Below are 20,830 nucleotides of genomic sequence, written 5' to 3' on the forward strand. Positions count from 1 at the left end.
ATGGGCAGCGCAGATCCAACCGACGGTGAAGTCGCGGGCGGAGACGAAAATTGGCCATATCGCGTCAGTTTCAGTGGCGGATGCCAGCAAAAGTAGCAATGCGAAACTACGGACGCGTAGGATGTAGCAGACAACGTGTCATTGAGCATTCTGTTTCATGAAACTCCATGCTCCGTTAGGACAGCATGGTGCGACAGAGAGATACGGCCTCAGCTTGCCGTGGGGCAACGTGATATGGCATTGTCCAGCCTGCAGGCCAAATGCCATCCGAGATAACACTAAGTGCTGATGTTTGCGTGATTGGTTGCTGTTGCCAAGTGTGGGTATCGGGTGTTCAAAACGACAACCCGTTTTCTAGTGCAATAGCGGCTGAGATCAGCTCCATGAGTTGCGAGTCGCATGACCCTCCAGGACCACTTCTGCCAATGAACTCAAAGCATATCTTTGTTTTCGGGACGCGATGCTTTTTGGATTGTAGTCTCCTCCAAATGACAAGGAACCACAGATTGGAGATCCCAGATGCCACGACCATCTAGGCTCGTTAACGACAAGGTTGTCGCTCGAAAGATAGCACTGACGTTATGATAGTACTTTCAACGGTGGGAACGGAGCTGAAGGCTATGGCCACATGGCGGCGTGTTTCGGTCCGGCCCGCTCCAATCTTGTTGCAGGGCCCTTGTTCATTAGAATTGAGATGATGGTCTTCAGACGATCGAGGGCAGAAGGCAGGGCGGGGAAATGTGGAAATTTCGAACTTCAATTGGCATCACAATATGAGGGGTCATCTGGAATCAGCGAAAGCGGTGGGATTGGAGAGTAGGGGTGATTGATTGGAGTGGAACAATAAACTCGACTGATTGGCTTAAGCCACCACTCAACTCCACCGACAAAGGAGGAAAAACTATCTTCCGCGTATCCAACTAACAGCAATTGCCCTACAACCGTTTCATGTCGCTAAATGATGGAAGCTTCTAGAACGTCGTCTGGCTTGACAACTTCAAGGTTACTCCCCAAAGACGGACCAGCATCGCGTGGAGACGATGCTTTTACACCAACTAGGATACCTCTCCCCAAATCAGTATTCTCATCCATATGCCTTCGTCTGCGTTGGCGTTCGATATGTCATTTGACGAATATGACTGGCCAGACTTCGATGCGACAGACGCGGTCCCAGATGTAGGCCATGCCGGAGGCGCTCAACGCATGACCGCTAGCCCCGTGGTGATTGACGTAGAGGATGCTCAGACAGTCTCTCTAAGCCCAACTCCAAGCCACACATCGGCTTTGAATGGCAAACTTCCCTTGCTACAGCTGGCTGACTGGGACGAGAACGAGACCTACGATGAGCAACCGCCAACCTGTATCCATTATACTATTGAGTGGAAGTTGACAGCAAACAACAGAGTAGTGTCGAAAATAGCGAACCAGACCTCGTCCTTGCGCCGAATGCCTTTTGGGAAGAAACCCTGTACCGCAAGCTCGACAAGCTAGTGAAAGAGAAGCTGCCATCCAACAAGTCGTTCAACATAGATGATACCAACGTAATTGTGTCCGTGCGAGATCGCTCCCAACGTGACCTTGTCAAGCGATTCGACGAGCTCGATATTGACTGGCCTGTCGTGGAGAGACAGCTCAAGGCTTGGAGCCACCTTTTCCGTGCCGGGAGAGAACACAGGGTCCAGATATTTTTAACTATCTGGAATCTGGGTCTTCTACTGCTGTGCAGCGAGGCACTAAGCGTGGCTTCTCCTCCATCACGCAGGACAGACTGCAGGAACGAGCAGCTCAGCTCGATGCTGAAGAGAGTTCTACAGGCCAGGCGTCGATCTGGCGGCGGGTCTACGCCTTGATGCGATGTCCTGGGCGCCATGTAATCTTGGGCCGCACTGCTGGATCGATGTTGGCGCGGGCAAAAAGCATTACAAGCTGAAGTCTCATAATTTTAGGGCCATCGTTCGACACGTAGAGCAGGGCGGTGTGTTTAATATTCCCGGTGACATGCCCGAACACATCCGCGACCAGCTGTATGCCGAGAGCAGCAACACGCAGAACGACAACGCAAGACCAATTCTTCATCGGCAAGCAATTACCCGCCGATCAACATCACCAACGTGATGCCAGCCTCCTCGCCGCTCACATCCCCAGCGGGCGCTGCAACTCCGCTCGCAGCCTCGCCTCCCGTCTGCTGCAATGTTGTTTTGGCCTTGGAGATTGCGGGGCCGAGAGATGTGGCCGTGCGATCATACTGCGAATGGCAGTGCTCGCAGGTGGAGAGCGAGACGCTCAAGAGGGAGTTTTGGAAGGCGTACGGTGTTACCCTTGATCATGGCCTTGATCTTGAGCAGGTGCACCAAGATCAAGAGCCTGACTTTTTTATGGAACGGGGCGTCAAGATCGGCGTAGCGCGACGATTCGTCCGTGATATTGGAAAGTGGGTTGAAACCTACGGATGAGCGTGAAGGCCATTAGGTATTCTTCTAGAATGGGTTTTCTCTTTCACCTCTTCAAGGCTCTTCAATAAAGATTCCGGCGTTTCGAAAATGACCTCTGGCGCTTGACCTCCGAGCGCCAATCGTCTTCACACACCACTCCAGAAACCCCGCGAAGTCCGCTTCAGGCAGGCCGTCGTGCTGTTGATAGTGTCGCTTAATGAAACCTCTGAGCTCTGCAAAACTCTCTTCGATCGGATTGAGGTCGGGAGAGTATGGTGGCAGAAAATGGACTACAACACCTGCTTTGGCACAAAGCTCTTGAATCCGCTCGGAGTGATGGAAAGAAGCATTGTCCATGATGATTACGGACTTCGGCTCAGGCCATCTCCCACAGAAAGGGAGAAGCTCCTCAATGAAGCTCTCGAACACCTCACTATCGGTAGTGCCCTGAAAGACACGCGAGTAGATGATGCCATCTTGTGTGTAAGCAGGCAAGACCAGGTACCGTCGGTCGCGATGGAATCGAGCAACCTGAACTGGGGTTACCCCCAAAGGGGACCATCCAGTCCGCCGGAAGCCAGCACGCTTATCGCACCCCGACTGTCGACAAAGACTAGATGATAGGATCGGAAAGCCGACAGCCCGTGGAGATAGAAGTCCCGCAGATCTGCGTTTCGCTCTTGAGCAACACGTCGGGCCACTTTCTTGCTCCACCCAGCTAAAGCAAAGCACGACTGATGCTTGAAGCCGTCACCAGAGTCTCGAAACCCCAAAGGAACACAATCATCTCATCTTGGTAGAGGTCGGCTTTTCGATCAGCCGGTCGCACAAAGCACTCAGCATAGGCGGCGTGATACCTCGGCGTCCGGCTCCGTTGGGAGGACTCTTGTGTTCCCAAAGCACTGAAGATTCGCTCGAATATTACGCACCGTCCGCGCGCTACATCCTGCGGCCTCTGCTATGCTATTGTTGGTGAATTCGCCGGAAGATATCATGTCCCGGATCATCATGCTGCGATGCAGCGATGTTGGGTGCCATGGTGCAACCGTCAACAGAAGATGTCTTACTTGCGTTAACACATAATCGTGCCTGGCTAGATTATCAGCGGACTATCGTGATTCTGAGGCCGATGTATTTGCAGATCGAGCAGCATCAAAATGAACCTGCGCTTCGAGAGACCTTGTCCGCGGTGGTCCTTTTTCGGCGAGCCTGCAGATTACAGCCTCAAGTATATGAAGAGATGCTTTGACATTTTCCCATGGGAGAACCATAGTTATAGGGACCTAAGCCAGGTGATCGAAGCAAGAATAGGTGGTGGATCAGTGCAAATCAGAAGTTTGGCGTCAAAGCAAACATCTTGGTGCTATAGTTTCAGCGTAATCTGGTTTGAAGCAGAATTGGGAGGTTGACCTCAAACACATCCAGTAGTAATCAGCAGACGAACGTATTGACACAGCCAATTCTGTATATGCAGACAAGGGACGTAATGAAGTGGCACAAATCGTAGACTGCACTTATCGCCGCCGTTTGTGGATGTTGGATTATGCAACATGGGTCTAATCCACGAACACAGTGTAAAAGCAATTTCTGACTTCGGCTATAGAGGTCATCAAGAAGGTACCGTCGGGGCCCTGTCATGTATCCCGTCAGCAAAGGGATCCACAAAAGTCTGTGCGCAGAAGAGTTTCTGTTTATGAAAAAGGAAACCGATTTCGATTTCTACTGTACTACATCGCCAGATATCCCTCTCTTCTCGGCAACAAGAACAATGTCGTCGTCTCCGAGCAATTGTCGGTACATTTTCTCGTAGGCAGCCACGGCGATGCCGCTTTGATCAGAATAGTGGCTGCCCCAGAGCTTCCATCTTGTCTGGCTTTGACGATCCTGAGAAGCTCCATTTGGCGAACAGTTTCGAGATTGACGTCGGGGGCTCTGTTGAAAAGAAGAGGAAAGGGGAAAACGGAAAACACATAGTTACGTGGAAAGGAAAGAGCAACAGAGACAAAAGAAGAAAAGTGACATCGGATACAGTAAAAGACGAATTTGGTTTCCGTCTTTGCGGATAGGAATTGTTCTGCGTACAGACATTTGTGGATCCTTTTGCTGACGGGATACATATCGAGACCCATCAAGTACATTCATCGATGACCTCCACAGCAAGGTCAGAATCGCGTCTCTACTGTGTTCTCATTTTAGATCCATGTTGCGTACTGTAGAGACTGCACTTGTCATCGCCGTTTTTGGATATTGTATCATGCAACATGGATCTGATTACGAGCACAGTGTAAGAGCAATTTCTGACATCGGCGATGGAGGTCATCAAGAAGGTACCGCCAGAGCCTTGTCATGTACCCTGTCAGCAAACGGATCTACAAACATCTGTGCGCAGATCAAATACTGCCCGCATAGAAGGAAACCGATTTCGATTTCTACTGTATGCACTAGAGTCGATGAGCGTCGTTTCCAGCTCCTTCAAGGGTAATCTGCCAGAAGCCGAGTTTGGAGTTCGCAACACGAATCAACTAACCACCTGAAAGTGTGGGAGTCATCTCGCTCTACTCCCCATCGGTTTCCCGTAGATTCAACCTCTTGGCTCCCGAACCCACTTCGTACGCACAGAGAGGCCGCAATGGTAGAAGGCAGTTTCACCCAAGTCAATCGGCGACTTGAAGACGAGCGTCGCGCCAAGTTCTGCGGTACTGCCAGCATCAGTATATCGTCATTGAAGCCAACGCCGAGGACGGCGGACCGCGTTCGTCGGCCCGTTTCCGAACCGCTCAAGAGGTTATACCGAGAGGAGCATGGGTGCCGACAAGAAGATCATCGACACCATGCAAAGGCGACAATCAGTCAATTCGACCTGGAAGCCGCCCTGACGAACGCAGGGATCACGGCCTCTCGGCTCCAGAGCGATGCGTTGCCCTACCCAGTTCTCGGGCTACCGCCTGGTGTGCAGCTCGAATGCCTCCAGGGGTCAGATCGTATCATGGCAGCCGACGACGTGTTCGACGGGGCGGACAAGCATTGGACAGTCGACCTGTATCTAGACGGTGCGTTCGCAAGGCAGACACCGCGGTGGAGCCCGCTGACGTTACAGAGATCTGAGCGACGATCTGCGGACGCTTTTTGTCGAAGAGTATGAGTACCAAAAGGAACCCGACGATGGCGAGTTCTACTGCAAGATTCGGGGATACCAGGGACATCACGGCGACGGAAACCCTTTCTTTGAGAGGATCTGGCTGGGACGGCTGGCCGCTCTCTCCAAGAACCGTCGACACCTTCTAGATCAACTATTCCGCCACAAGAAATACACCGACGCCTTCGACGCACTCTTGGCTGTCCCCGCGCTCTTTTGCGGATTTCGACTCACCGTGGTACACCAGGTCATATGCATGAGGTGCGAAGAGGTACAACATCAACCCACATCGATGGCAATCCAACGTCTGACCAGCGGTAGCCTAACTTACATTACTTGCAACACATTCTCAAGGTCTGGAGCGAGATATGCGGCGACGACTCCCGGGCTATGCGGCTCATCGATCGACCAACCATAGAGCGCTTACAGGGAAAAGCGCCCGGATCGTTCAGTGCGGACCACGACGAGCTCCTGAGCGACCTCAGCAGTGGGCGCATCTTTGGAAACTTCTCCGAGCAACAACGAGAAGAAATCAGAGCTCGGGTCTGTAACGTCTCGCGACAACATTTGATACCGTCGCTCTTCACTTTCTTTGAGGACCGAAAGTTCCTTCGCGCTGCCGCCGACTGCATGAGACGGCTGACAGGCGTCGACTCCAAAGTTACGGTTTCGAGCCGCCTGGATGAGATGTTTCTGGACTCACACCAGCAGGCTGATCGGTGCATAGTACAGCTGTCTCCGACGGCATATGTGACCGTTCCGGGAGATGCGGCAACCCGTTTCGACCTTGGCTGCCGGCAGTTATGGCTTGCCGCCTTCCGAGAGTTCCGGGAACTGCCGACGGAGGTGAAGAAAAAGGACACACTTGCAAAGGCTCGCGGGAGAGCAGACGAGACGACGCTTTTCCAGTTCGCTTCTCTTGCGAACAGACTGGGCTTCGAATCGAACGAGATAAGCAACATTATGAAGGCGTCCCCGGATATTGAAGTCGCCAAACGTCTCTTGCTCTCGGCGAGGAGGCCAGGGCAGTATCGCTTTCCCGATCTGGACAAATGCATACACAAAGTGACGGAGATATTGGCAACGGCACAGCCACTGTCTGCTGCAGAGGCGGCGTCTGAGTCTGGTCTGAGCGAACTGTGCGCGGAGCCGCCGATCCGTTGTGGGATTCCTCGCAGCAACGATCACGACCGCGACCAACCGAGACTGTTTCTTCCTAGTGTACTCTCAGAGTTCAACGCCGGGCAAACACGGGTTACTTCGTTTTTCATACGAAAATCAGTTTACTTGTCGTACTTCGGCCTCCCCCTATCCCTGGCACACTTTGCTGCCGACCAGCAGCTAACACATCATTTTGATCTGGGGATCAACGCAGTCAGTCCCGCAGATAGAGCGACTCTCGGTTTTGAAGCACACACGAGTACGGCGGCACAGGCAGAGGCGCAATCGGGGCTCGATCAGCTCAATGAGCTTTCTCAAATCGAGCAGGCCAAGCTTGACCACCTGCGGCAGCTAGTGCAGGAGCAACAGGACCGCCTGAACCAGCTCAATAGTAGTGTCGACCAAGCTGCCAGTGAGCAAGACCCTGGGCGAGGCCAGTTGGTGATCAGGGTGCGAGAGTCTGATGACCAGCACTCAAACGACACGAGAATGGTACCGATCGAGACCGGAAACTCGATGCCAGAAACACCATCGCTTGCGGACTTAACAGGCCGTCGTCCTGAAGAAGGTAGCCCTAGACCCACAAAACGACCCCGCAGAGTTACTCGTTTCGATTTCGACAGAGTTCAAGAGGGAATTTCCTTGGATATGGACAACGGTCCTGGCGGAGACGCTTCATCGAATCAGCAGACAATCACCATCAAGTTCTTCTGGGTAGATGACTCTGGTCAGTGGGTCAGTTGCGGCGAAGTCTCCGCCAGCGCGTCCGATTCATTAGAAGTCCAACGGACAGCGGAAAAGTACGTGTGGAAGCAGTATTGCCTGGTCGATACCAGTTACAACTACTTGACTCCCAAAACATGCTTCAAGAGGGTGACGGCGAACGGAACAAACACGATTCTCGTTGTTCGTCCTCACCAAGTGGGTTCGATCAACCATGGCAAGATAGTGTTGAAACAGAAGAAACAAGCATTCAGATAATTTATTTGTTTACCTTGGGAAAGAATAACAATAATATAAGGAAAATACCGATGTCTTGACACAATGCCAGTCATCGCACACGTCTGTTTCCTGCTACGTCGGCCTGTGTGCGCTATCGTGTTCGGGCCCAGTGCCCTCATTCCATCGTCACTAGTCCTCCAAAGCAAACCGCGGTACAAAGGTTCGATGACGCAGAGCTAATAAGCCCTCAGTTCTCTACGACAAGCATGGCGAGGAGGCAACGGTGGCCGACCCTCCACTCTCGCAGTATGCCCGAGCCCATAGGCCCTATGGGATCTCTCGAGGCCTACTTCAAGAGATTAATCACCGACCCACGAGGCTTCGAGGCCTTTCTCCGCGTGACGGACTTCTTCCAGAAGATCTGTCTGCGGTAGCAGCATCCACACCTACGTAGATGTGAGTGCGGACTACAAAGAACCTCCCGATTCCAAGGGACGATTTGGGAAAGAATGAAACTGGGGCACCAGCGGGAACCGGGGACAGACAGAACGCGTAGTGGCCACAAGGCATGATTTGGAGGACGATGTAAAGAGACGACGTACTGTAGAGTAGGTAGCCTTGGCTCACGGCCCTCCACGCCATATACCCTTCGGGAGGTCTGCGGTAAGGGCTCTAGCCCGGCCGCCACGGCGTTAAATACAACAACAACAACAACATCTACGACAAGCATATGCCAGGCTTCGTTAACCGTCCAGTGCAGTAAGTGTCTACCACGTATAGTGATGCAAGCCAACGAAATGGGTAATGTTGCGGCAATTGGACGAAATCCCTCAAGCGCCGCCACTGCAGCACATCCGAATAGATATAGATGAGAAGAAAGACCATGGCGTTCTAGAAACAAAACCTGAATTTTGCTGTGCTTAGACGCACGGAAGAGAAACAGATCGCACTATCTCCTAGGTTGGTAGTCCAACTCTGTCATGTCGACTTTGCTTCCCAAATATCCCCTAACAAGCTTTCGCAAAGTATGCCTTACCTCAGTCGAGGCCGATGCTATGTGAATGAGAAAGAGCACGAGCAGGTTGGGGAGCTGGCTTACCCAAGACTATCATGCCCTCCCTTCCCTTCTCATTGTCCTGGACTCTTCGAATGTACTTGCCTTCGACTTCCTCTCGAATGATCGCATTGAAATCAGGAGCGCCCTTCGCGATCGTAGCTCGAGAACTTATGTCATGGCCCTGAGATATGTGCCGGACGAATATTGAAATCTTCAAGATCTAGCATGAGTAAGCCGCCGCACCGTGAGCTCTGACGCTCCACTCACATATCCGTCATCTAGAGTATCCTCTCTCAGTGCACTATCCAGTAGGTGCTTGATAGCAACGGCCAGTTCTAGGCATGTTAGTCAGGCGGACGATCCGAGCCGAGAACATCGTACCAATGGTGTCCAGCGTCCACACCAGGTGAATGCGGCGAGTACGGGCCTTACGACTGTTGAATTCGTAAATGAGCTTTTTCAAGTAGGGTAGCTGCGCTGCGATGCCGTAACCACTGGCTACCATGAGGACAACATCGTAGTCAGTGACGGGGACGCTCATGCCGTGCGGACCACCAAAGAGGGCAGGGCAAGTCTGCTGCACCTTCTGCATTTTACTGAACTGGAGGAGTTTTTCGGTCAAGCCCGAGCGAGGCTCGACCAACAAATGAAGCGTGTCGGCAGGCGAGGCAGACCACGACGCGACCACAAAGGGGTGGGTTTGCCACAGTGATCGAAGCTTCGCCGAGGGAGTGAGCATCCACAGACTTATAGACTGTCCGGCGTCGACGACGACAGGACGTGACAGTCTCAATTCAATAATGATCACGTCGCCGGAGTTGCTGATCGATGTCCGAGGGAAGCCATGAAATAGAAGTCCGTTGCGGTAGATAACCAGGCCAGATAGCAATAGTAGAGACAGAGCAGATGCGCCAACCGATACGTAGAGCAGCAGGCGCGCAAAGACCGACTGCGCAGCCAAGTGTTCCCAAATACCGTAGATGGACAATATTGCCATGCCTTGGTGGAGGCGGATGAACATTTCGTAGAGGTTATCTTTGATTGTTGGGACAGAGAAAAGGACAAGACCCCCGATGGCTGACGCCGCCTGCCATACATGATCAATAATGGGTCTCTCGGAACGTAGGTCTCCATTCTTGGATAGCCTACTATGACTGCCCCTCTATTATCAGACGTATCCATCGGGAACGTTGTGGAAGATATCTGAGCAGTGATTGCATGGAATAAGAGTAGCAACGAAGCCATCGTGCCCGTCAAGCCGTGCAGACGACGAACCGAGCGCCATCGAAGACCAAGCAAACCGGTGAGCGAGTCAAGATGCCATGCCGAAAACGGGAAAACCATGGTGATGAGAGCCAGGTAACCCGCGCGTCGCCCGGCATCGGAGAGTGAGGGACATTGAAACCAGAGACAAAGGATGTTCAACGCCAGGTAAGCTGCCGAAGCCAAGATATCCGCCCAACTCCACTCAGCGTAGATGGTCGGATAGACGAGGTATCTGAGAAGAGGAACTCGCACGACAGATGCCAGTTTTGATAGCCAGGATCGAAATCGAAGACACAGAAAGAGGAGATAAAGGCCGAGAGCGGAAACAGAGTAGATGATGACAAGACGAAACTCCGAGTCTTGCATGGCTTTGAGGGATGCCTTGATTAAGGTAAGTTACGAAACAGCTAAGAGAATCGCTTGAAATGTGCTGGCGAATCTTTTTAGTTGCTCCCGGCGGTCTCTTCACCCCAAGAGTTCTGGACGTAACACTGACGTTCCATTCCTCCTCCCCTCGTCGGGCAGGTGGACAATGGAGGGGCTGGTTCGGGACAACACTGACCGGACCGCGTCTTTCGAGTAGCTGTCAATCTTACTGACTAGGCAGCCAAGCAGGAAAGTTGCTTCTTGCTTCAGCCGTTCTCAACTACGGGTTCACGAACAGTCATAAGTGGCTTAGGGCTCGGTCTTCAGATCAGGGATCGTGAATTCTAGTGCCGTATCTGGACAGAAGTGGACTTGCGCCCCGTCGTCTCATCCGGTATTGTCATCTCCGGCTCAAGTCATTCTCGGCCCAGTACAGTATACAGTACAATAGCAGGTGCTCCCTGAACGTCTAGTTGCACGATGAAGCCCAGAACGGCTTTTAACGGAGGTGCCGTGCCGTTTTTAGTAGAATCTCCAATACTCGCCGCGGTGCTGGACTCGCCCGAGGTATATAGGGCCGCGGAGACACCGTCGCTCACCGCAGTCTTCTCTTCCTGAAACCACATCATCCGCCGGCGATCAATCATGTCTACAGAGAGCCAAAACATTCCACAGAACCCCGTGACGCCTATAGCCATCAAAGGCCCCGCCCCCAGACCAACTTTGCCTTTGCCGTCGCCAGAAGCGACTCCGGAGGTCGAAGATGGTAGGATCCAGGCTGAACGAAGGAGAACCGCTGCTACAGCGCAGCAGCTTCCCGATGTTCCCGCGGGCAGCACGGGCAACATGGACGTAGACAAAGCTACTCAGCCCCAAAGTGGCGCCGGTGCACACGTCGGCGAGGTTCCAGCGCAGATTCAGCGCATTCTTGGTTGCGCCGATGATTCCTATGCGGAAATCCTGGAAGTCAGACCGGACGCTACGGAAAAGGAGACGGCGATCGCCTGGAGACGCTTGGGGTGCCTTCTGCACGCGAGTGTCACTGATCATCAGAATGCTGACAAGGCTTTTCACAGTAGGGATGACTTGGCTCACAATCTTGGTTGCATGCTGACGTGGCTGTAAAAGAACTTCATGTGGCGGCCCAAGAGCTGAGCGTGAACCACCTCGAAATAGACGAAGTGGTCAACTGGGACGGCGAGAAGCTTCCAGACCTAGAAGATGAATCCCCGATGGAAGTTGATCCCATTCCCGTTCCACCGCAAGCGTGAGGGACATCTTTGACAAAGCAACACCTTCGCTTCATCGTCTGAGGGGAAATCCTGACGATCCGGTCGCGCGGAAGGAGATACACAACTTCAACATGCTGATCTCTGACTTCAACGCAGCAGAGAAGGAAGCTTCAGGTGCTGATGATTCTGACATATCTCCAGACCGCTGGTGTATTTCTCTACAGTTTTTCGGCACCCATTTCAACCTCGTCCGGGATAATTACAAGATCCTTCTAAATGACAGATCGAACCAAGAAGCCAGGGATGTCATCGCTGCCGAAAAGAAAGTAATCGACGACTTCATTGAAAGGAATCACTTTCCGCGAGACTGGAGAGTCCTGCATGCGGTGTTTATTTGCAGGTACAGGAAACGGAGCTGAGGTGGCCAAAGCCAAGAGACTTGCTGAAAGTCAGGCCGTCATCCAATACCTGTGGCCCACAGCCCAGGCGGCTGATGGCTCCCTCATCATAGGTGTGCGGAAACAAGGGCAATTTGGGCACCAGGTGTGCGTTGAGATGCGGGAAGAAGACGGACGAGTCATTCGCCGTCTTCAGTCAGCGTCTGAAGCTGGACTCCTGGAGGTGGAAAGGTACCGTCAAATAGATGGCTACAAGAATCTGGCGGAAGGCCAATCTCAATGGTCTTGTGATGATCGCAACGACTTCGAAGAGCTCCTTTGGGTCACCGAGTCCCACATAAAGCGCAAGAATACTGCGGCCAGGAAGAAAAACCCCACCGCAGACTGCTGCGTCAAGTTCCGCACCAAAGGCATTCAAATCCTTACCGTCAGTAGCTTCAGCATGGTCCTTGGTCGTTCGAGTGCGAGAGCCGAGATCGAGAAGATCTGTCGGAGAGACAACATCGCCCCGCCTTGGGACGCCGGCTACATCAGCGAGTATTATGACCCCTCAAGGCTGGAAAAGGACCCCGTTCGTCGCAGGGCTCTGCAGAATGCTCAGGCAGCTTCTTCCGCCAAAAGACATTTGGATGTGCGAAAACAGGGCCTGGATGAAGCGGCAGGCAAGACTGACCGCACGCCCGAGCAGCAGGAGGATAGAGTCAGAGGTCTCGAAGAAGAGATAATGGAGATGAAAAAGATGATGATTGCACTCACAGAGAACATAGAAAAGCTAGTGGGATCGGCCAAGGCGTCTGCGCAGCCAAAGAAGGAGTGAGCACGGTTTCTGAAGATCATAGCTGGGCCTTTGATCTTTCTCTCCACGTCGTGCTTCAAAATAGGACCAAGTTAGAATGTTTAGAGCTCTGTATCTCGTAGTTTACGATTGATTGTCTGTAAAAGTGGCTGCGATAGAGCATTGAGCAGTCAGCTACTGATAGGTATTCAGTACCAGGATTGTCACGAGGATGGCTTGATGTTGGGAAGACACTTGGGTTGAGCTTCGTCCCCTTCTGGAAAAGGTCCGGCTGCCGGGTAGCGAACCTGATCCTCACGAAGAGTTCACTAACGGGTGGGTCGCGATCCGGCGCGACTTCCAGCCCCGCTATTGATCGCTTAGATATAAGAAAGATCGCAGCCAGGCTGAGCCGCCGCTTCTCTAGCAGGGTATGTTTTAGCTCCGATCTCAGAAAGCAAAGTCTTCCTATCACTGTGCAGTAATAGCCGAACTCGATTGCTCAAGTATCGCTGTAAAAGTCCTTAGATAATTCAACCACTTTCGTCTTTTCTTGCTGATAAGGTGTCAGGACTCTCGTGTTAACCACTCGCTCGAGACTGACCCTGTTTCTTTCTCGTAGCAAATAATGGCTCTTATATTGTCCCGGTTAGCCGGGGAATCATGCCAAGAGATACATGTTACCTTTTTCATGTACCGTATGGGCCAGGGTTACTGTATCTGGATCTTGTTCTGTTATTTGTCTGAAGTTGAACTGAACGCCTAAGAAGCGAGGCTGAAAACGTGTCCGGGTTTACTCTTAAATTAAGACCATGGCTTGTATATTAATGTTAGAACCGCACTCAGAGGTGGCCTCGGGCCGAGTTCACTCATGTATAGCTGCCCAAACTTGAGGGATGCCTAGACTCCGAGTAGGGAAGACTCTACTGCCGTCAATCCACCGTCCCACTCCCGGAAGGATGCCTTCGACCAGCGACGACTCCACCAGCGACAGACGTAGTGTCACGAGTTATGGCACATACCAATGGGTATATATGTATGAGTGTATTAAAAGTAGCTCGAGGTAGCCTATCTAGAACAAAGGAAATACTGCAGTCAATCTGCAAGCCTTTCTAGGATGAAGTTTTCGTAACTTGGGAGCCTGTCATAAATGATCCAAGGAAGTATGGACTTCTACCTATCTACCCAGCTATAACGGAGCCTCCAGTGTTCTCGATCCATAAACTGATAGAGGAATTGCTAATTGTAGTGCATTCTTTCCTATGTTATTGGCTAGTAAAATTTCCATAGCTCTTGGCGGGACGCCATATTCTTTCTCCAAGTTATCTGAGGGTATAGCTGGGCAGGGTTGGGTTCAGATATGCGGAGGTGTTTCGGAAATGCGCGATATCCACCGACATATTCAGGAGCGATGTCTTTAGAGATACTTCATGGCAACTACGAGCGCGTGCATCGGGCCCCTCCCGTAGAGATATGTATGGTACTCCATCGATTCTCCGTCGGAATTCCATATCGATAGCTTTACAACCCTCTTCTCAAAGGATGATCTCCACGAGTACGAGCGCCGTCATAATCAAGCTTGCTACGAAGTCTGCTAGGGATGCCTCAAAGACGTCTCCTCTGCTCGCCTCGACACCAAGGAGGTCTGCCACAGCCTCGGCTGTCTTGTACAGCGACACCGCGAAACCAGCGGCTACTGCAAACAGGATAACAGAGACGGTACCCAATCCAAGCGATACGAAGCGGAGCAACCTGAATTTGAGACCGGAAAGTAGCAGTATGGTCGAAGCAAGAGCACATCCCAACCCGGCGGACAGAAAGGTTTCCAGGTTTGGGCATTTGTCTACCAACTCCTGTAACGTTTCGGCCTCCTCAGGCGAAGGAAGGAACGAGACCAAGTACTGGACCAGATGGAACGCGGAACCAGGGACAGCGGAGCATTCAGAATCCACACATGCGTACTTGTGCCCACCGACACGCGCGACGGCAGGCTTGCGGCGACTAGAGACTCGCCCGACGCAACTGCGGCTGTGACCACGCTGGAAGCCGCACTTTTCACCGCTGTGGCGATAGATCCGACCACATCAGGAACCTGAACAAAGCGCCGCGCTTCTTTCCGTAGCTTTACTGTCGTTAGTCCCGCATTGTCGTCGTAATGGGTCACGTACCAGAATCTGTACTATGCCACTCTCCTCGTTCTGCTCATCCTGCAGAATCCTGACGGTCAACGCGAGTATGACTAGTGTCAAGATGACGTGCAGCGCTATGATGACCTTGGAAATCATGACGCTGTATGGAGGAGGGGAGACGTGGTTGTTGCGTGATCGAAGCCCAAAAGACAGGTTCGAAAGAGGACGCAAGCATACATATCGCATTTACATCTTTGCTCCGTCGTGGAATTACGGCTGAAATCATTTTCTGGCTCAGCGTGAAGCAAGAAGCCAACTGCGTGGCGTCCGGCAAACACTCCAGAAAGGGCCGTTCGCTACACTGCTTTGAGTCCCGTTTCTTGCTTTCGTGGCGGTGAGGGGCTGGCAGGCGCGGCCGAATATGGATTGGTTGAGTGGCTTGTAATTTGGGAATAGACTCTACACGCTCTTAGGTGTTGCTCGGGCCGTTAGGTACGGAACTACCAGCCCTCTTTGCGGTCTCGTTAGATCTCGGCACTGGAGTGAGAGTGCGTAGCGGACAGCGTTGATATGTACAGTATTGTGCATACTGTACATCTAATAGCCATGAGATAAAGGGCGTCGGCTCAGCAGGATCCACAAGGCAGACGGCCGCTTCCCACTTTTGATGGTCTTGGCCGTGGCCAGGTAAACCCAATAGGGCTGTTCGGCAAAACTAGACTCACCCTTTGATGACACCGAAGCCAAATGAAGCTCTCTACATGCGCGGGTCCCTGCGGCAAGAGTCCCGCTCGACTGGGGTATGGACCACTGGAAGAAAAAATGGATGCTGCTGATTTCCAGAATGCAGTCATCACGACTGGCACAAGCTCGTACACGTCAGGTGCAATGTTAGGTAAGCCATCCGCCGCGTCACATAACGGCCAGTAGTCTGCCAAGATGCGGAGTGAATCGACCGTTCGGCTTTCTATTAACCTGACCTCTATGTATTGTACTTCTAATTGTAATCCGCTCTGAATTCTGTCCTGATCTCACAGCAGGGTGTCTGAAAGCGTACAGGGGAAATAGATGAAGTAATCTGAAGTGAAAGATGACGGCACCTTTGTGTAAGACGGAACGGGGGAAAACCAATAGCACCACGTAAACACAAGCAGGCTACAAGCACTTTTAGAGTAGCAGCAGAAGCAAACATTTGGAATTCCTCCGTTTTCCGTACATCTCCAAAGACCTGGATGAGGTGGGGCGAAAGCTGTCAGCAGGGCCTCCACGGTGGGTCAGTACAGCAGTGTGAGATCAAACTATGATATGTATGTAGTGCCAAGAAGACAGACGTCCGTGCAGAAAGAGATCAGAGAGTTGTAAAGGGAATGAAGTTTCGCTTGCTACTTTGCTACTATGCTCCTGATTGTCTTTGCTTCCATCTCTTGCCCGCGTCGCGGAAAAGCCCCGAGTTTGTGCCATCAGGATCTATGCCGTTCAATGGGAATGACTGGCCGTGGATCGAGGCTCATGTAAGCAGCAAACTCCAGCTCCGACAGATCCTGATAAGCCTTGAAGTGATAATCGTCGATCAATAGTCGTTTGTCGGAGTCTACTTGCCCCTGAACTAGGGCAGTGCACAGGTTTTTGGCGGTGTCTACTTGTTCTGAAAGGGGGTCGCGATCATCGTCAAGCCGCTCTTGGAGTCTCCGTAGCTGCACCTGTTGCTCTCTCTCGCTCATCCGTTCTACGTTTGGTCTTTCTGGTAGCACACAAAGCAGCGCATACTGACCCGGCCCCCAGTCATGGCGCAGCTGGCAAATGTCGTGCCAGATTCGAAAGTTTGACTGGAGGCGTCTCATCTCTTTTATATCACTCGGAGCTATGCCGAGCCTCAAGCGCAAGGCAAGTTCCCGATCGCTTTTGAGCCGCAGCATCTCTCTGTAGAACAGCACACCACCGTAACGGCGGTAAAACTCACTCTTTTGTCCGGTCCTGATCGCGGACCAAATCACTGCAAGTTCGGAGTTCCCCGACAGGCGAGAGCTTCGGTAGAAGGCGACGGCCTCGCTCATCATGGCGAGCATGGTTTTGCATTCCCCAGACATGGTCGGAGGCATCTCGAACGTGCCTATGCCGAATGTACGCCCACTGCGCAGTGAGGTGAACTTCTCGTAGGCAGGGCCGGCCGGCTGCGGGGACGACGAAGAATGATGCGGGGCCCGAGGCAACAAACTGGTCGTCACGCCGGAGCCTAGTCCCGTGAAGGAGAAAGCTCCAGGGTCGGGAGAGGCACCAAGCGTAAAGTCGACTCCATCTCCTATATCTGCTGGGATCATCGCGTCGGTCCGCACGCGGAGGTCTTCTCCGTGTGCGAAAGCTTCATCGAAAAAGAGAGAGTCCTCCGCGTGCGCTTCCTGGATCCGGCTGGAGACATCGCGATCCTCTGCATCCAGCTTTTTGGTTAAGAGCTCTACGAAGATTCGTGCTCGCGAACGCTGTAAAAACGCGACGTCGGCACACTGCGCCGGCACACTTCCGCCGACGAGCATTCGCATGCTCAGCAGCATCAAAACTCCAGTATCTTCGAGTCGTGTTGCAACAAGAGGCTCGGGTAAGCGGACTTTGCGGCCAGGAAACAGATCCTGTAAGCGTTCTACCATTGTAGAGCTGCTTTCAGCCTGCACTCCGTACAGCTGTACGCAATCTGCGTAGGCGACGGCCGCACACCAGGCCCCTTCGTAGTTGCATGGAATTACCGTCATGGCTCCGGAAGTGCTGCAGAGCGTAGCAGCTGTTTCCAGGCCGTTCGACGTGAAAATTACAGGGTCTGCGTAGTGTGACGACGGATAAGATGATTGCAGCAGGCGGATATAATCGGTGACTACGTCGTGATCCACGGAGTGGTCGCCCCTGGCAAAACGCCGCAACGATGGCGACACCTCTTGTGCTGTGTTATGGATGGAGTTACCTATAGTCTTCATGTATTCAATCCATTCGCTCGTCACATGAAACGGCATCTTTGTTTGCTCGAAGGCTTCCCGTGGTGGAAACTCCGCACTATCTGTCCCGGTGTCTCCGTTGAAAGAGACCGGGTAGCGCCTGCGGATGACCCGCAAGGCGGATTGCAACATCTCCAGTGTTGCGGAGGTGAAAGGATGTGTAGCAAGCTGACGAAAGACTTCATAATCGTTCATTTTGCAGGAAGCATGACGAGGCTTCGGGTCAATTCTTCGGACGTATTACTGCGCCTTAAATGTTTTCCAAGTTCGACCTGTCTGCGAAAGCCGATGTGGCAAGCTCACGCTCGAAGCATCTGCATATCACCCAATGGTGCCATTCGAATAGCCAAAAATGACTCTTGAAATGTAACGAAAGAAAGCAGGAAGTCTCTTTTGAGTCGACACGGGGGTGCCTATTGAACGGTCGTGGACAGATCTGGCGCACGAATGCTAGAGACGCTTGGGACGCTCCCTAGCACATCTCCGGGTGGGTATTTCGACATGAACTCTTGCTACAAAAAGACGGCCGTCATCCGTTCCAGGCTACGATCTCAGCATAAGAACGTTTCCCCGGTACCCTCTACCCAACATCGTACTCTGCCTTCCAACCCAACCCCGACCATGCACCGCCAACAGCCTATCCATTCCGACAGGCTAGAAGACGACGAACTTAGTTCCGGCCTGGTCAAATGGAGTCCTTCGGGGCGTCAACGTGCTATCATGGCGACAGCCTCCATCTTGTCACTCATGGTCGCCCTCGACGCCTGTATCATTGTGACTTCTTTACAAGTTCGCCGTCATCCCCGCGACTATCCCTGCACTGCGCGAACTAACAATCACAGGCCATCGTGGCGGACCTCGCGCTCAGCACATACGATGGCTTCTGGATAGGGACGGCGTACCTCCTGGCGAACGCCGTAATGATGCTGTTCATTTCGGACGCAAGCCGCGTGTTCGGTAGGCGGCCATGTCTGACCGTCTCGGTCGCCCTGTTCGCTCTCGGTACCATCTTCTGCTGCGTTGCGCATTCGATCGGCTTCATGTTGGTTGGGAGGTCTCTTCAAGGCGTGGGCGGTGCCGGCATCATCGTCTTGTGCCTGTTGATTTTCACCGACTTCGTCCCTTTGCCCGTTCGGCCAACGTGGTACGGCTTAGTGTAAGTGCCCCCCTCGAACGCATGTTCACCTTCGCTTACCCCGTTCAGACAGGCAGCATGGGCATTGGGCAACTGCGTTGGGCCCATACTGGGCGGCGTCATTGCTCAACACACAACGTGGCGTTGGGTCTTCTACATCATGTTCCCATTTTGCGTGGCCGGACTGATTCTCGTGCCGTGGCTAGTTAATATTGATCCTCCGCTGACGATGTACGGGAGAAACTAAAGAAGATGGACTGGCTAGGAAACTCTCTGTTTATTGGCTCGGCCACTTTGTTGTTGGTGGCCGTCTCCTGGGGAGGCTTGCGCTACAGCTGGGGCAGCGCCGGCACTCTTGCACCGTTGTTGCTCGGGGTACTCGGCATGGCGCTGACTATGATCTACGAGTCACGCTTCGCAGCCTTACCGTTCTTGCAGCGCCGACTTTTCCAAACCGCCAGCTCCGTCGCGACGTATGCTTGCGGCGCCATCCAAGGCCTCGTGGTGAGGATGGCCTGTCATGAATCGCGCAGTAGGACATGCTGACAACAACCGCAGATGTATGGGCAGCTTTATTACGTGCCCCTTTACTTTATGGACGTCAAAGGCTTTACCCCGGTCCAGACCGGCATCGCACTCTTCCCGGTCATGTTCACGCTGGTGCCGGTATCGATCATCACCGGTCGACTCGTCACGGTACTCGACAACTACCAGTGGCCGATCTGGGTCGGCTGGACTCTGGCTACGATTGCCTCCGGGCTGATGATGCTGTGGGATGTCGACACGCCAACGAAGGTATGGGCGCCGACGCTCGTCCTCCTTGGTCTTGGCCATGGCTGCATCTTGAACGCACAGAACATGGCATCGCAAGCTCTCTGCGGCAAGGACGACGAAGCCATCGCCGCAGCGATGTATGCCTTTCTCCGACAGTTTGGCATGGCACTCGGAGTCGGCGTGGGCGGTTCCACCTTTCAGAATGTGGTGCTGCGCAAGTTGGAAGACGATGGCTTGGCACCCGCAGGGACGCACGGAGGTACCCATGCTCTATCCGCCATGTTGAGCGCTGTCGGCGACGCTGGGCTGCGATCCAAGATCGTAGATGCGTACGTCTACGGCCTGCGTGGCGTCTATGGATTGTATGTCGGCGTCTCCGGACTGGCGCTCTTGATGAGTCTCTTCATCAGGAGCGCGTCAATGGATAGACGCCTACGAACTGAGCACGCGTTGCACACTCAGGTGACGGGCCGCGGAAGTATTCACGGCTCCAGGAGTTGAGCGTGGTTCGAGGGGGACGTCAAACCCCACGCTTACTTCACTAGCGACCGACGCTGCAAGTAGCATGAAAGTCGCGGGGTGTAGTGTATGCCAGCATACGAATCGATTCCAAGACAGTTGCAACCCTTTTTCTTCCTCGAAATTCGTTCGCAAGATGCGTGGAAATCATCCATTAGAAGCGCTTGGTTGGCGCCATCCTAGGTCCTTGATACTGCCATGCGGAACTCATAGAGATCAGCCTCTGATGCACTTTCCCGTGACTGTCACGTCAAACATCTGCTGTGTAGTATCCGTTTGTGATAGAGTTTTAACAAGGAGCATCCCTTGACCGCATGTGCTAGATCTCCCGCAAGTTTCGCGCTCTTGGTTAGACAAGGGATGTGATTGGCTGACGAGATAATAGGGCAGCACATCAGATGCACTAGACCAATGATCTAGCAGGATTTCAACGTCGATCCGTTTGTCTCCAGATTGGGAGCACCGTGATCTCCATCACCCGGCGTAAGATGAAATCGCGACTAGCACTGTGATCAAAATTTTGATCA

General features: G+C 52.8%; 6 protein-coding genes across 6 annotated transcripts; 3 read left to right on the plus strand and 3 right to left on the minus strand.

The window, feature by feature from the left end:
* Positions 1-5,061: 5,061 nt before the first annotated feature.
* On the plus strand, positions 5,062-6,408 carry BDP55DRAFT_568957 (uncharacterized protein; the record flags this gene model as incomplete). Its single annotated transcript, XM_060570725.1, has 3 exons — positions 5,062-5,482; positions 5,532-5,839; positions 5,890-6,408. Coding segments are annotated over 3 exons (1,248 nt in total), but the record flags the coding sequence as incomplete, so codon positions are not given.
* A 2,587-nt stretch (positions 6,409-8,995) lies between these two features.
* On the minus strand, positions 8,996-10,117 carry BDP55DRAFT_520963 (uncharacterized protein; the record flags this gene model as incomplete). Its single annotated transcript, XM_060567769.1, has 3 exons — positions 8,996-9,063; positions 9,110-9,815; positions 9,884-10,117. Coding segments are annotated over 3 exons (1,008 nt in total), but the record flags the coding sequence as incomplete, so codon positions are not given.
* Positions 10,118-11,005: 888 nt separating this feature from the next.
* BDP55DRAFT_740091 (uncharacterized protein) lies at positions 11,006-12,809 on the plus strand (the record flags this gene model as incomplete). The annotated part of the gene is made up of 4 exons (XM_060580408.1): positions 11,006-11,435; positions 11,489-11,627; positions 11,675-11,918; positions 11,959-12,809. 4 exons carry the CDS (start codon positions 11,006-11,008, stop codon positions 12,805-12,807), a joined length of 1,662 nt encoding a protein of 553 aa, XP_060421389.1.
* Positions 12,810-14,300: 1,491 nt separating this feature from the next.
* Positions 14,301-15,050, minus strand: BDP55DRAFT_735550 (uncharacterized protein; the record flags this gene model as incomplete). The annotated part of the gene is made up of 3 exons (XM_060580328.1): positions 14,301-14,461; positions 14,728-14,887; positions 14,934-15,050. The coding sequence occupies 3 exons, from the start codon at positions 15,048-15,050 to the stop codon at positions 14,301-14,303; spliced, it is 438 nt and encodes a 145-aa protein (XP_060421390.1).
* Positions 15,051-16,354: 1,304 nt separating this feature from the next.
* Positions 16,355-18,070, minus strand: BDP55DRAFT_639469 (uncharacterized protein; the record flags this gene model as incomplete). Its single annotated transcript, XM_060573256.1, has 1 exon — positions 16,355-18,070. One exon carries the CDS (start codon positions 18,068-18,070, stop codon positions 16,355-16,357), a length of 1,716 nt encoding a protein of 571 aa, XP_060421391.1.
* A 426-nt stretch (positions 18,071-18,496) lies between these two features.
* Positions 18,497-20,285, plus strand: BDP55DRAFT_735552 (major facilitator superfamily domain-containing protein; the record flags this gene model as incomplete). The annotated part of the gene is made up of 5 exons (XM_060580329.1): positions 18,497-18,664; positions 18,718-19,031; positions 19,080-19,185; positions 19,251-19,514; positions 19,569-20,285. The coding sequence occupies 5 exons, from the start codon at positions 18,497-18,499 to the stop codon at positions 20,283-20,285; spliced, it is 1,569 nt and encodes a 522-aa protein (XP_060421392.1).
* Positions 20,286-20,830: the final 545 nt, after the last annotated feature.

This window comes from Colletotrichum godetiae, assembly GCF_030913485.1.
Source record: "Colletotrichum godetiae strain CBS 193.32 chromosome Unknown BDP55scaffold_139, whole genome shotgun sequence".
NCBI lineage: Eukaryota > Fungi > Ascomycota > Sordariomycetes > Glomerellales > Glomerellaceae > Colletotrichum > Colletotrichum godetiae.